Source organism: Neomonachus schauinslandi, chromosome 8 (genome assembly GCF_002201575.2).
Source record: "Neomonachus schauinslandi chromosome 8, ASM220157v2, whole genome shotgun sequence".
Classification (NCBI taxonomy): domain Eukaryota; kingdom Metazoa; phylum Chordata; class Mammalia; order Carnivora; family Phocidae; genus Neomonachus; species Neomonachus schauinslandi.
In genome coordinates this window covers 129,977,785-129,991,895 of record NC_058410.1, presented here as the reverse complement: position 1 = coordinate 129,991,895, position 14,111 = coordinate 129,977,785, and the positions used below count along the sequence as shown (strand labels likewise).

At 44.2% G+C, this 14,111-nt stretch overlaps 1 protein-coding gene across 1 annotated transcript; it reads left to right on the top strand.

Moving 5' to 3' along the window:
• Nucleotides 1-322: 322 nt before the first annotated feature.
• Nucleotides 323-8,977, top strand: GCM2 (glial cells missing transcription factor 2). The gene is made up of 6 exons (XM_021697230.2): nucleotides 323-536; nucleotides 2,191-2,315; nucleotides 5,821-6,073; nucleotides 6,238-6,350; nucleotides 6,972-7,097; nucleotides 8,039-8,977. The coding sequence occupies exons 1-6, from the start codon at nucleotides 323-325 to the stop codon at nucleotides 8,975-8,977; spliced, it is 1,770 nt and encodes a 589-aa protein (XP_021552905.1).
• Nucleotides 8,978-14,111: the final 5,134 nt, after the last annotated feature.

Sequence of the window (14,111 nt, the reverse complement as noted above, 5' to 3'; positions counted from 1 at the left end):
TGAAGTTATGTTAAAACATTTTAAAGTGTACATTATCTTAACCTATCACAATTAACGAAATATGTACGTAAAAGAAAAGTGTGAATAAGTTTAACGTTTGGAAGACAAACAGCATAAAAACAACTGAAGGGCAGGAGTGGCCAGACCTTCGGCAGTCGGTTAATACGATGAAAATCTGCCGACAAAACTCCTGGGGGAAGAGTGGACACTCTTCGTTTCCTCCCCGACCCTCGTGGCGACTACGCGAGAGTGATTTTAATCGGAAACCCTGACCTACACGATCTTTCAGAAAAGAGAACTTCGGGGGAAGAGAGGCAGGAGGATGACCAAGTCACTTTTTTTCTGCGTGGACTTTCCGCCTCTGGTTGGGAGGAGCAGCCAGCTTGAAACTAGAGAAAGAAGAAAATTCGTGAAACTGCCCAAAGCTGGCATTTTCCGTCACCGGAGTTCTCCGCTGCCCGTAGCTGGCGGCTCTGAAAAGCATCTCACTATTGGATTGACTTTCCTAACAAACCTGACTGTGCCCTTGACCGGAGGTGAGAGAACAGCGAGCGCGGACAATTTATTTAGCGCAAGTTGTGGGTTTAAGGAGCATCTGCTTTCTCCGCCTTTGGCCAAAGGGAGAGACTGGTCCGGCAAGAGGCGCTGGCCTGGGCGCACTCCCGGCCAGGTCCCTCGCAGCATCAGTCGGTGCGCCCGGAGCCTGCTGGGCGGCGCCCAGGTCCCTCGCGCGCCGGCTTCGGGGTTTGGAGGGATAGAGGTCCGAGCATCCCCCTCTAACAGTGATTGGCCTTCGGGGGCGGCTCTTCTCTGGATGCGGCTGGGAACCGAAGCGTGCCGCCTGCAGAACAAAGGCACGAGAAAAAACTCCGGGAAAACACTTCCCTCGCCGCTCAGGCTGGCTGCAAAGAGATTTAAGTCATTTCAAACGATTTCTTTTATTGGACGCCTCCAGGTACCGGAATCACCCTAATGAGTTGGAAGAACAGACGAAGACTTGGTGTCGGTCCCGGGGGATCGATAGCATCCTGCGGATGGCTCCTCCAGGCTCCAGAAAAACTCCCCAGATGGAATGGGGTATTTCCACGACAATACCGATAAAGACGATCTTTAAAACGTTGTTTCCGGGGGAGGGGGGGGGGGGCTACTGAGAATTCACTGAGTCCCAGTCCCCTTTTTAAGCAGATAAGGAAACTGATGCCCAGAGGGAGTTGAGACGAGAGAGAGAGAGAGAGAGAGAGAGAGAGAGAGAGAGAGAGAGAGATTGCTAAGTGTCCTGCTTACGCGCCCGGGGCCCGCAGAGCCCACCCACCCGCTCCTCGTCCAGCTACCCTTAGGTCACCTCCCCCCTCCTTCCCCAGGTTCACTTTCAGGGACTTTCGTCCCACTGGGCCACGTCCCTTGCACAGCCCCTCCTGAGCAGAGGTACACCTAGGCCCGCGAGCTCACGGGGACCTCCGGCATTCCTTCGGACGCCACTCCTCCACCCCCCACCCCCACCTCACCCCCCCGGAAAAAAACACAGACAGCTCTGACAAAGCCCGAGAGCAGAAGCCCAAAGCTAGTTGGCGCGGGCGCAGTTACCCAGACTAGGGCGCGCGACGAACAGGGTCCTACAAACGGTGCCTAGGAATTGAGGGTCGGTTCTCGGGGGACTTTGCTGGAAAGCCTCTGTCTCAAAACCTTCCGTCTAAATGCAATCCGAAACCCCAGAGGCGAGGCGAGGTTAGGAAAGAAAAAAAAAAAAAAAGATTTCAACTTAAATGAGACATTCCAACTCCCCACCCCCCACCCTCGCCCCTTGACATCTTGCCTTCTGTTTCCCGGGGGCTCGGGTCAACTTCCCCCTCCGTTCCTAGGTCTGTCCGGGCGGGGGTGACCCGCCTTGCTGGTGCCGGGAGGGTGGGAGCGGGCGGGGAGCGAGGAAAGGCGGAGCCTGGGCAGGTGTGTCATTATAAACGTGCGGGCGCCGCCGCGCGCCGCCGCTGAGGTTTTCAGCACCCGGGCTGAGAACAGAGCTCTTAACCCTCGTCCACAACTTCTGGATTTCTAAGTAAATTCTCTCTCTCTCTCTCTCTCTCCCTGTCTCTCTGTCTCTCTGTGGGTCTCTGTCTCTCCATCTCCATCCAGTTCATTGTTAGAGGGAAAACATCACCTTGCCCATCTAGGTTTTTTCCTTCTATCTTTCAGGATCGTTGGCGGAGAGCGCAGGCAAGGTGGGGCAGATGGTGGCGGAAGTGGGGCAGAAGGCAGACCGCGTGTGCTCCTACGGGATGAAGCTCAGCTGGGACATCAACGATCCGCAGATGCCTCAGGTGCGTGAAACCGGGTGTGCGCGCACACATGGCTCTGTCCATCCAAAAAACGGCTGGTGGCATTCAAGTTCTTGCAGAGACTGAGGAGAGACCTCTTCCTCACACCCCCACATCCCTGAGAGTCCTCGATTGTTAGAGGGACGCCACAAACGGCAGAGTTGGGTTTAGTGATGTGTCTTCTCCTTGGACTTGTCTGAAACACACCAATAGTCCCGAGAACTGTCGATTAGGCTGCAAGTTCCCAGTCATCTGGTGAGAGCAGGACACCTGTCCTTCGCTTTCCTTTATCCAAGGTAGAAATCAGGTGATTCTCTCATCCATTCTTTGAAATCTATGAGAAGGGTACAGCGAATGTAGATACCACTGCTTTTTACGCAGCAAAACTGTAAGATACAACTATAAATCACGGTGACCCAAATTTTAACAAATAGCATGACTTGGGTGATTTATGCAGATGCCCGTGGCTTGCCTGGATGGTCATGCTAACCAGACCATAGGCGACAAGAGAGCCTCTGGAATCTGGATTTTGGATCTAACTTCTGATCTTACTTCTCTAACTTCTGATCTTACTTTTGATCTTATTTCTCCTTTTAGGGTGATTTTGTTTTGTTTTGTTTTAATGGAACAAAGTAGTTTAGAGCCGAGTCCAGGGAATGAACTGGACAGTTACGCTTGGTCATACTGGTTTGGGGCAGAAACTGAGGAGTGATTTTGAAGTCTTGGGTGTAGGTAGAAGGTGAGAGGAGTGGCTTCCCAAGTATTTGCAAAGGTGGGCTTCCAGCAATGTTGTGGCCCAGGGAAAGAGACTATCATGTGCCATATAGATTTTCAGACAGATAGCAATTCATTAGCAGGGTCATGCACCCTCTCAAAGAGATCAGTACTTTATATATATATATATATACATATGTGTAGTAATTTGTTCTACTTGTTTGTTTTAAAGTCTGCTACTTTACAGTCACCCGGTACCATTTGTGGGAAAGTGGACCATAGCACAGCAAGGACACCTCATTCGCACTGACTTTCATCCAGAAAATCTTCATAAGAAAATAATCTTGCATATTAGAAAAGAGCCACTTCCAAATAATGGAAATATGGGTCTTCTTTCATGCCTTTTCTAGATTTCCTGTGCAAATGTGAACCATTTTTCCTTTGCAAGACTGGTTCTTAAGCAGGGAATGTGTGCAACATCTCAAAAAGGCAGGTGCGCTGGGAAACAGAAGTGGAGAAACAGGATCCTAGCCTTGCTCCAGCTGACTGAAGGAGAAAGAGCTAAACTGGCTGCATGACCTTGAGATAGTTCCTGAATTTGCCTTAGTTTCAGGCTAAGATGACCTGTCATCGAGTGGTGGAACTAGATAACAATCTTAAACTATCAGCCAGATTTTCTGTCATGTTCAGTGTGTGCATGCTTGTCTGAATGTGGACATGTGTGCATTGGAATAGAAGCAACCCAATCCTTGAGTCCTCCATTTCTGTTTTGATTTAAAAATAGGGTCTTGGTGGCTTCATTTTCAGTGTTGCTGCTTTAGTAGCTGGTGTGAGACATGGGGGGTGATTCTCTACCCTTACAGGGGGACACTAATGGAATACTCTCCTCTGAAAAAATTGTCTAAGATCCTTAGATTGAAATGTTCACTTTAAAAGCAAAGATATTAGCATTTAGCATAAACTTGGAGTTAATAGTACATCATTATATATTTCATTTGTGGCTTAAGTCAATGTATTAATTTATGGCAATTATAATATTTCTGAGAAAAGATAAATGATATCTATTAGTAATAACAATGATTTCAACAATATCCCTGTGGTTTTAGAAACAAAAGTGTCCATTTACCTATTATTGTTAGAATGCATAATACTAACTGATGTATCCAAGTCTGAATTGCCCGACTGAGAATGTTCAATCTAATGTCCCTGGGGTGGTGGGAGGGAGAGAAGGTGCAAATGGCTTATAATACTCTTCTGAGCCTCTATCATAGCAGGAAAGCCAGTGGAAACTGGCTGCCACAGATCTGTTTGAATCCCAGGTAATGCCAGTCTAGAAGGTTCTCTCTCTAACTTCCACTTCCTTATCTATGAAATAAGAGTAGGGATGCCCATCATGGAAGGCTGTCGTGAGGATTACTGATACTCCATAATGTGGCTTTGCGGCCATGCTGTCTCTGTGCCAAAAGCCCAATTCTGCCGTAGAGAGAAAACAGCCATAGCCAGTATTTAGACAGATGTGCTTGGCCATGTCCCAATACAATTGTATTTATGGGTCTTGAAATTTGAATTTTAGATAATTTCCATTATGTCATGAAATCTAATTCTTTGGATTTCCCCCCAACCATTAAAAAATATAAAAGTCACTCTTAGCTTGTAGACTGTACTAAATAAAACAAGTGACACGCTGGATTGGGCCCGGGATTCCTAGTGTGCTGACCCCTGCCCTGGAGAGTACCTGCTAAATATTAAGTGCTTAGTAAAGGGCAATTTTATATTAAACTTCTATACAAGAAAGACATTGCAGTATAGATAACGCTAATCATGGGCAAAGACCACCAATGATGGATATTGAAGCAGTGCTCAGTTTTTTAGATATAACTTACTATTTCAGCCAGGTGGCTCTTTGTTGAGAACAGTGACAATCCACATTGCTCTGGGGAGAGGTCCAGGGCTCAGCGGGTTCCACCCCATGCTTGGGTTTACCTTTATAGCTAGGTCCTTCATCACCGTGCCCTATAAACTGGGAGAGCTAAGTTGGGAGGAGCAAGGGAAGCTGTTCTTGTCTCTCTAATGTTGCTTTGGGTATCACTGCTGATGTAACTGACAGGTTTGGGGTAGAGGCAAGAGCTTTAGAAGAAAAAGCATTGGATCAAATTGGAGGGGACATCACAGTTTGTGGTGGGTATTTTCATCATACCATACGGTCCAGACCACCTGCCGTGTGCCTTTACAGTGGATTTACAGACTGAATTGCATTTCAGTGATAGAGCATTGCAATCACTTTTTGCCCAGGCATGTTGATGCTTAATTTGAAAATGTTTTCATTTGTAACTTAACATTTAAACATACCCAGAAGTGGTCTACCATCATGGTAAGGAAAACAGGCTCTGGAGTCAAACTGCTAGGGCTCAAATCCTAGAGCCAGGTGTTACTAGCTGTGTGACCTTGGGCAAGTCATTTAACCTCTCTGACCTCTGTGTCCTATTGGATTAACTACAGATTATAATAGTACCTATTATCTGTGTGAGGTATGAAGGCTAGATGAACTAGTACATATACAGCATTTAGAAGATAAGAACTTTATACACATCAATGCATGGCCAGTTGTCAGAACAGCATGCACAGACAGGATGGGTGACGTTTTGTGATGGCACAGTTTGTGGGTCTTAGGACACTTCTGGAATTAAAAAGAACCAGTTTTTATTCTAATGTGCTTGGGAAAAATGAAAAGCGTGATGTGCCCGGCTGGGGCTTGATCCGCTCGCCCATCCTTCCCTTTTGTGCGCCCTCCCAGGAGCCGGCCCACTTCGACCACTTCTGTGAGTGGCCCGACGGCTACGTGCGCTTCATCTACCGCAGCGACGAGAAGAAGGCCCAGCGCCACCTGAGCGGCTGGGCCATGCGCAACACCAACAACCACAACGGCCACATCCTCAAGAAGTCGTGCCTGGGCGTGGTGGTGTGCGCTCAGGCCTGCGCCCTGCCCGACGGCTCCCGCCTGCAGCTGCGGCCCGCCATCTGCGACAAGGCGCGCCTGAAGCAGCAGAGTGAGCGCCCCAGGCCGGGACCCGGGGCGGGGGGGGGGGGGGGGGTAGGGGTAGCTTGTGGCCCCGAGTTCCCTTTTCCCCAGGAATTGTTTTCCCTTTCTTCCTTCAAAAGCACCTGGGGTCCTAGTTGTTATTAATATTTCTCTCTCCCGCTGGCTTGGCAGAGAAAGCATGCCCCAACTGTCATTCCGCTTTGGAGTTGATTCCCTGTCGAGGGCACAGCGGATACCCTGTAACCAACTTCTGGCGGCTTGATGGCAACGCGATATTTTTCCAAGTAGGTGGAGGGGACATCACAGTTTGTGGTGGGTATTTTCATCATGCCATATGGTCCAGACCACCTGCTGTGTGCCTTAGGAACTCTGGACTCACCAAATAGAGCTTCGTGGTCAGAACCCGGGGCTGGGGCTCCCAAAGCCTTACCGGGCTCCGAGGAATAAGCTCTGCTTCCTCGGAGATGATAAACCAAATTATAGTTAACATGGGGAAAGGATTGTTAGGTAATCTTTTAAGATTTCTATTATCCGGGTGCCTGGGTGGCTCAGTTGGTTAAGCCACTGCCTTCGGCTCAGGTCATGATCCTGGAGTCCCGGGATCGAGTCCCGCATCGGACTCCCTGCTCAGCAGGGAGTCTGCTTCTCCCTCTGACCCTCCCCCTTCTCATGCTCTCTCTCTCTCTCTCTCATTCTCTCTCTCAAATAAATAAAATCTTTTAAAAAATACATTAAAAAAAGATTTCTATTATCCATGCTGTTTTATTAGTTCAATAATTTTTTCTCTGTCATTTTGGAAAAACAAAAAACAACCTGAGATCTTGGGAAAGATAATTTATTTTTGACAAACATCGCCAGCTTCCTTCAGCAGGATAAATATATGATTTATTTCCTTATTAATGCAGGCCAAGGGAGTTCATGATCACCCAAGACCAGAGAGCAAATCAGAGACAGAAGCTAGAAGAAGTGCCATCAAGAGACAAATGGCCTCTTTTTACCAACCCCAGAAAAAGAGAATTCGAGAACCAGAGGTAATGGGGAGCTGACATGACACTGTGGTCTGTGTTCATTTTCATCACAAAATACACTGCTGATTATGTAAAATATGAATGTCATAAATTAGAAAGGTTTTATGTGAAAATTATATCTCCAAAAAAATGGCATTGAATCCACATTTTGGATACGGTTCCTAATTTCTTCTTCTTAAAAAAAAAAAAAGCAAACTCTCTCTATAGTCAATGATAGGGTGAGGGTGTGTGCTGACAGCCTGATACAAGGGCAGGTATCCAGTTTTAATAAAGAGAGAAACAGGTGCATACCAACAGTGAATTAATTAGCAGTACATCCTTGAGAGCATCCTTTGCATTATTTACACAGAACAAATAAAACTTCTTGGGGCAACTTGATCCAGTTTGGCTTTTCAACCAAAGCATGCCAAGCAGGCAGTGCTAGTCCGGAGATAAGAGAAACTGGTATTCAAGCGCTTTCTATGTGCCAGGCACATAGGAGCTAAGAGTTTCGCATATGAAACGGTCACAAAGACCTTAAGAAGAGGTGGTTGTTATTGTAATGTTTACAATTAGGAATCTGAGGTTCAGAGAGGTTAAGTAACTTGTTCCATTCATGAGGGACAGAGTCAGGACTTGAACCCAGGTCTGTCAGGCTCCTTGGGTCCGGTATTATGAACATAGGATGAGGAAACACAGAGCCATCTGCCACTCAGACCCACCCTGCCTGGCTGCCATGAACTCTCTTTGTTTGGCAGTGTGATATTCATGCCTGAGCAAGCTCAAGTTCTGCAGCCCTTGGACCCTGCACCCAAAATCACATACCTGAGCAGTGCAGTGTTCACAACACACAATCAACCCATTGGAAGTCTGTCTTTATTGGGTTGGTTGGCTACTGTTACTAATGAGGGCACCCATGTGATTTACATTTTTATTTACAAATAAAAATTTACATCTTTTTTTAGGCCGGAGAGAATCAAGACAACAGTGGACATTTCAACAACATGCCTCCCTTGGAAAATCCAGAAGAGTTTGATCTAATTGCTGACACCGGCTTCCCTATCCCAGGGCAGCCTTGCTTTTCCTTCCCAAGCTCCGAGTCTTACAAAGCTACCTGTGACCTAGCCACCTTCCAAGGAGACATAATGCCACCCTTTCAGAAATACCCAAACCCAAGGATTTTTTTGCCTAGGCCACCTTGCAGCTATGAATTGGCAGGTCCTAGTTACACAAATTCAAGCTCACATCCCACCCTTTATACAAATTCCAGCACCATCCCTAATGACACGGACTGGGTTCATCTGAATGCACTACAATATAATGTCAATTCCTGCAGCAGCTTTGAGAGAAGCTTTGATTTCACCAGTAAACAACACGGCTGGAAACCAGCTCTTGGAGCACCTGTCCTTGGGGAGAGGCCAGACCATGGACAGTTCCAGGCCGTGGCCACTCACCCTTATTATAACCCAGAGCTTCCCTGCAGGTACCTCACGGCTCCCCCAGCAGGTCCTCCAGCCCTACAGACTGTGATCACCACCACCACCAAAGTGTCCTACCAGGCCTACCAGCCGCCTGCTCTGAAATACTGCGACAGCATACAAGAAGTGAAGAGCCTTTCAGGGTGCAACTATGCTTCTGAAAACATCCCCCTGTCCATCTATCCAGAAGGCTTGGACTTCCCAGCCACGGTAGCCAGGGCAGCCTCGCCAGCTGGGTCACTTCCTTTGAAAATTCCAGGCGATTGCCGAGCCATCAGACCCACGCTGGCCTTTCCTCAGGAGTCCGCTCCCTCCAGGACAGATGGAGCAGAGACTTGGGATGTGTGTCCATCGAGGTCGGGGTCTGCAATCAGTTATCCAGATGGGGTTAGTCCGTTCTTTAGCTATGACAATGAGGACTTTTGAACAACAGTCCTGGGCACGACATAATAGTGGTGTCCATGCATGCAGTGAAATGTGGAATAGAAACTATCTCTTGTTTGAGCTGGGGGATTGATCTAGCGGACATATGTAATAATAATAATGCTGATCAGTTGAGAAAATTATGGGTTGGAAATGTTTAGATAGTATAGGGAAATTTTTGTACAGCATTTTAAAACCTACTACACTACAGGGGCGCCTGGGTGGCTCAGTGTGTTAAGCCTCCAATGTGATTTTGGCTCAGGTCAGGATCGCAGGGTTGTGAGATCAAGCCCCATGTCGGCCTCCACACTCGGTGCAGAGTCTGCTTGAGATTCTCCCTCTCCCTCTGCCCCTCTCCCTGCTCCCTCTCTCTCTCAAATACATAAATAAATAAATAAATAAATAAATAAATAAATAAATAAATAAATAAATAAATAAATAAATAAAATCTTCAAGAAAAAAACGAACAAACTACCACACTACATAGGATTAGGTCTGAAATGTGACTCTCCCAAATGAACAAATAAGCAAGTTGGATACCATGATGAGTACTAAGCTAAATTCACTGGAGTAGAAGCCAAGAATTCTGGTTCTCATTCTAAGCCCTTTCCCATTTGACCATAGGGAATTTTACAAATCCTTATCTGGCCTTTAGAGGTTGTCAAAATAGTTTCAGGAAGAAATCTTTACAATCTTATCTCCTGAGTCGTTTCTTAAAATTTTTATTTAGCATTTACCATCTATTACAAGAGCTTCAGGAAATAAATTTGACCATTTTATCTCCAAGTATATAACTACAACTTTTTAAAAAAATCTACAATATTGCAATGATAATGTGCAATTGTTTGTTTTTTTTTTAAAGATTTTATTTATTTATTTGACAGAGAGAGACACAGCGAGAGAGGGAACACAAGCAGGGGGAGTGGGAGAGGGAGAAGCAGGCTCCCCGCAGAGCAGGGAGCCCGATGCGGGGCTCGATCCCAGGACCCAGGGATCATGACCTGAGCCGAAGGCAGACGCTTAACCAACTGAGCCACCCAGGCACCCTGTGCAATTGTTTTTAAGAGAATTTTGTTTTCCAGTGTCAGCTGAATACCTTTTCTTAACATCAATGAATGTTTTCATAACAGAAACAGCGTAACAATGATGTGTATTTAAGATTATTATTGTGCTAAAATATGTTTTTTCTGATTAAGTTTCAGAATTAGAATTGAGATGTTTTGTTCAAATACAGGTTTACTGTTTGTTACTCCTTATAAATGTAATTGATAATATTTGGTTGAATGTAATAAAGAAGTTTTAAGGTAATGTTGCTGATGCTTGAGTTATTTCAAAAAGGAGATAGGAAAAAATTGTGTTCATATTATGACCTGCAAAACTGTTGCTATAATATACAAAAACATATTAGTTCATTTAACAGTTTTATAGTTTATTTCATTTTATTTTTTGTACCTTTTGACCCCCTTGACCCACTCACCCATTCTGCTCACTCCCCTCCCCCACCTCTGGCAACCACCAATCTGTTCTCTGTATCTATGAACTCCCGTTTTCTGTTATTTTAGATTCCACGTGTGAGTGAGACCACATGGCATTTGTCTTTTCCTGTCTTATTTTACTTAGCATAATGCCCCAAGATCCATCCATGGTGTCACAAATAGCAAGACTTCACTCCATTGTATCTATATGCCACATTTTCTTTATCCATTCATCCCTAGGGAGACAACTACTTAGGTTGTTTCTGGGACTTGGCTACTGTAAATGATGCTACAATGAACATGGGGCTGCACATAGCTTTTCAAATTAGTGTTTTCATTTTCTTAGGATAGATACCCAGCAGAGGAATTGCTGGATCACATGGTAGATCTATTTTTAATTTTTTGAGGAAACTCCATGCGGTTTTCCACAGCAATTGTACCAGTTTGCATCCCCCCCAACAGTGCCCAAGGGTTCCCTTTTATCCACATCCTCGCCAGCACTTATTTCTTGTCTTCTTAATAATAGCCATTCTAAAGGTGTGAGGTGATGTCTCATTGTGGTTCTGATTGCTATTTCCCTGATGATGGTGATGCTGAGCATCTTTTCATTTACCTATTGGTCATCTGTGTGTCTTCTTTAGAAATGTCCATTCAGATCCTCTGCCCATTTCTTAATTGGATTTTTTTTTTTTTTGCTATTGACTTGTATGAGTTTTTTATGTATTTTGGGTATTAACCCCTTATTAGATATATGATTCGTAAATATTTTCTCCCATTCGGTAAGTTGCCTTTTCCTTATGTTGATGATTTCCCTCGCTGCACAAAAACCTTTTAGTTTGATGTCATTTCACTTGTTTATTTTTGTTTTTGGTGTCAAATCCAAAAAATTATCACCAAGACCAATGTCAAGGAGTTTATTGCCTCTGTTTTTTTCCCTAGGAATTTTATAGTTTCAGGTCTTATATTTAAGTTCTGAATCCACTTGAGTTAATTTTTGTGTATGGTGTAAGACAGTGGTCCAGTTTCATTCTTTTGGATCTAGCTGTCCCAGTGCGATTTATTGAAGAAACTGTCCTTTCCCCATTGTATATTCTTGGCTCCTTTGTTATAAGTTAATTGCCTATATATGTATGGGTTTTTTTCTGGGCTCTCTGTTCTGTTCCATTGATTTATGTGTCTGTTTTTATGCCACGACCATACTGTTTGTTTACTATAGCTTTGAAATATAGTTTGAAATCAGAGAGCATAATGCCTTCAGCTTTGTTCTTTTTCAATATTGCTTTGGCTTTTGAGGTCTCTTGTGGTTCCACACAAATTTTAGAGTTGTTTTTTCTATTTCCGTGGAAAATGCCATTGGAATGTTGGTAGGAATTTTGCACTGAATCTGTAGATTGCTTTGAGTAATATGGATATTTTAACAATATGAATTCTTCTGTTTCATGAGCTTGGAATATCCACTTATTTGTGTCTTCTTCAATTTCTTTCATTAATGCCTTATAGTTTTCAGTGTGCAGGTCAGGTCTTACTTTCTCAGTTAAATTTATTTCTAGGTATTTCAGTAGTTTATTTTAGAAAGAATTATTTGCCATACTGATAACAAAAAGCCTATTCAAAACATTCAGAATGCACGCACACACACACACACACACACGCACAATTTGCACAGCTCATGATATTTACTAAAATCATTCAGTTTTCAAATTAATACAAAGTACATAAATTTCTTTTGAGAATGGAAAGGAATGAAATGGAATTTGCATAGAATACTCAATTTGCATAACTAAATGACAGCAAGTCAGATAGATGCCATTTTAAATTATTGAGTGTTATATATTTTTTACCTGATTCATAAAGCCCTGATGTAATAAATACACGGAGTCCTGGCCTCCAGATTAAATAAATATGAGTACACTCCTATGATTCCCTAGCCAACTCTTTCTCCAAGGAAAGGATGCCTAGCACACTCACAGACTACTTTTTTCTTTCCACTTCTGTTGCCTGAACTCACAGCTTATAATAATGTCTAATATTTATATGGCACTTCCAGGGACCAGACACTGTTCCAAGCTCTAAACATATGCCAATGTGTTTAATCCTCACATCAGTTCTCTGAGCTACCTGAGAGACACGCAGTGACTTACATAGTAAGTAGCAGCTGGGATTTGAATTCAGGTCACCTCCAGAATTTATGCTCTGAACCACCACATGACGTTAGCTTTGACTGGAGTCATCTATCAGTGAAATTCCATTTGTACTTAGCACATGTGTACTTGGCATCGAGCAGGGAGTCCTAAGTACAAATGTCCCAACACAGGACCTGCGGCATCCATGTAGGACAGGCAGAAAGGGGCAGGGCAGGGGTGGGAGTGAACACACTCGGGGTGGAGGCCCTGAGGCAGACATTTCTCAAAGTGTGGTACAAGGGTGCCTTGGTTCCGGGGCAATTCTAAATAGTCTGCAGATATTTTGTGAATAGTTGTGGATTTATCTTAATGTGTAATAGGGAAAGATATAAGGAACACTTCAAATCTATGATTTCAAAATATTTTTGCCTAGACAAAGCAAGATAGTATGGGGATGTTTGCTTGTTTGTTTGTTTGTTTGTTTGTTTGAAGGCAAGGCAACTTACAAAGAGATATTACACAACCAATAGTGCAGATATTGCAAGGAAATGCCAAAGAGTGATTAAAATGGATTACAATGAGTGAGAACTACTGACTAGTGAGACACATTTTCCTGGAGCAAGGGGACAGTGGGTGGCTCAGGTAGAAAGGGTCAATAGTGACGACAATGAGATTGTAGAAAGCAGGAGCCAATGAGGAAAACAAACACATACGTGACTTTTGGCATCTGGAAGTTTAACCACAGTGCTGAAGAGTCTAGACAGTGGGCAGTACTCAGGAGCCAAGATGTGGGAGTTGATCCCAGGAGAGGTGGGTGAAGAAACATACCTCAATTGTCAGCCAGGGCCCCCCAGCCATGCCACCCTCCAAGGAGCCAGGATACAGGGCAGGGTGCCTGTATAGCACAGATCAGTTCTTGTGAACTGGGCCAACTGAGGAAGGCACAAGAAGGTTTAGACTCTGGATCATATTTACTGCTTAGAAAAACCGATTGGTTAGGGAGCAACAAGTTTTGTGGAAAATCCATGGAAGTAGGAAACTTACAAAGGCCTAGCTGCCATATTGTTATTAATATGAAATATTAATTATGAATGCTAGTTATTAATAACTCTTTGCTTACAAATTTATTATCAGTTTTCAAATACGGGGAGTATAAGTTAGAGCAGCCAAAGTTTCTGACACACTTTGCTCTGCTCAGCTGATGAACCAGGAGGGGCCCAAGCTTGCAGCTAGACCCATGACAACATTAGCTGTTGAGCACAGAGGGAGATAAAGCAAAGGAGGTGAGGCCAGGCTGGTAGCTGACACCTTTGATCAAGGCAGAGGACAGCAATTAGACTTAACCAGCGCCAAGGGACACTAAACAGAAACATGAGTTATTCACTTGCTAATCATTCATTCCTCTTCATGAATAGTGCATAGTCTGGAAGTGGACTTACCTGGAAGAATCTTAGATATTGAATCCAACCTCTGACAGTTTCAATGGAACATTTGTCAGAAAAGCTAATGGGCTTTTTTCATAATTAAAAATCTTATAAA

Excerpts from the sequence above, each read along its gene's own strand:
- GCM2 (XM_021697230.2), top strand. The coding sequence starts at position 323 with ATGACCAAGTCACTTTTTTTCTGCGTGGACTTTCCGCCTCTGGTTGGG. Across the intron at positions 537-2,190 it reads GACTGTGCCCTTGACCGGAG|GATCGTTGGCGGAGAGCGCA; the intron begins GTGAGAGAACAG and ends TCTATCTTTCAG. Across the intron at positions 2,316-5,820 it reads ACGATCCGCAGATGCCTCAG|GAGCCGGCCCACTTCGACCA; the intron begins GTGCGTGAAACC and ends GCGCCCTCCCAG.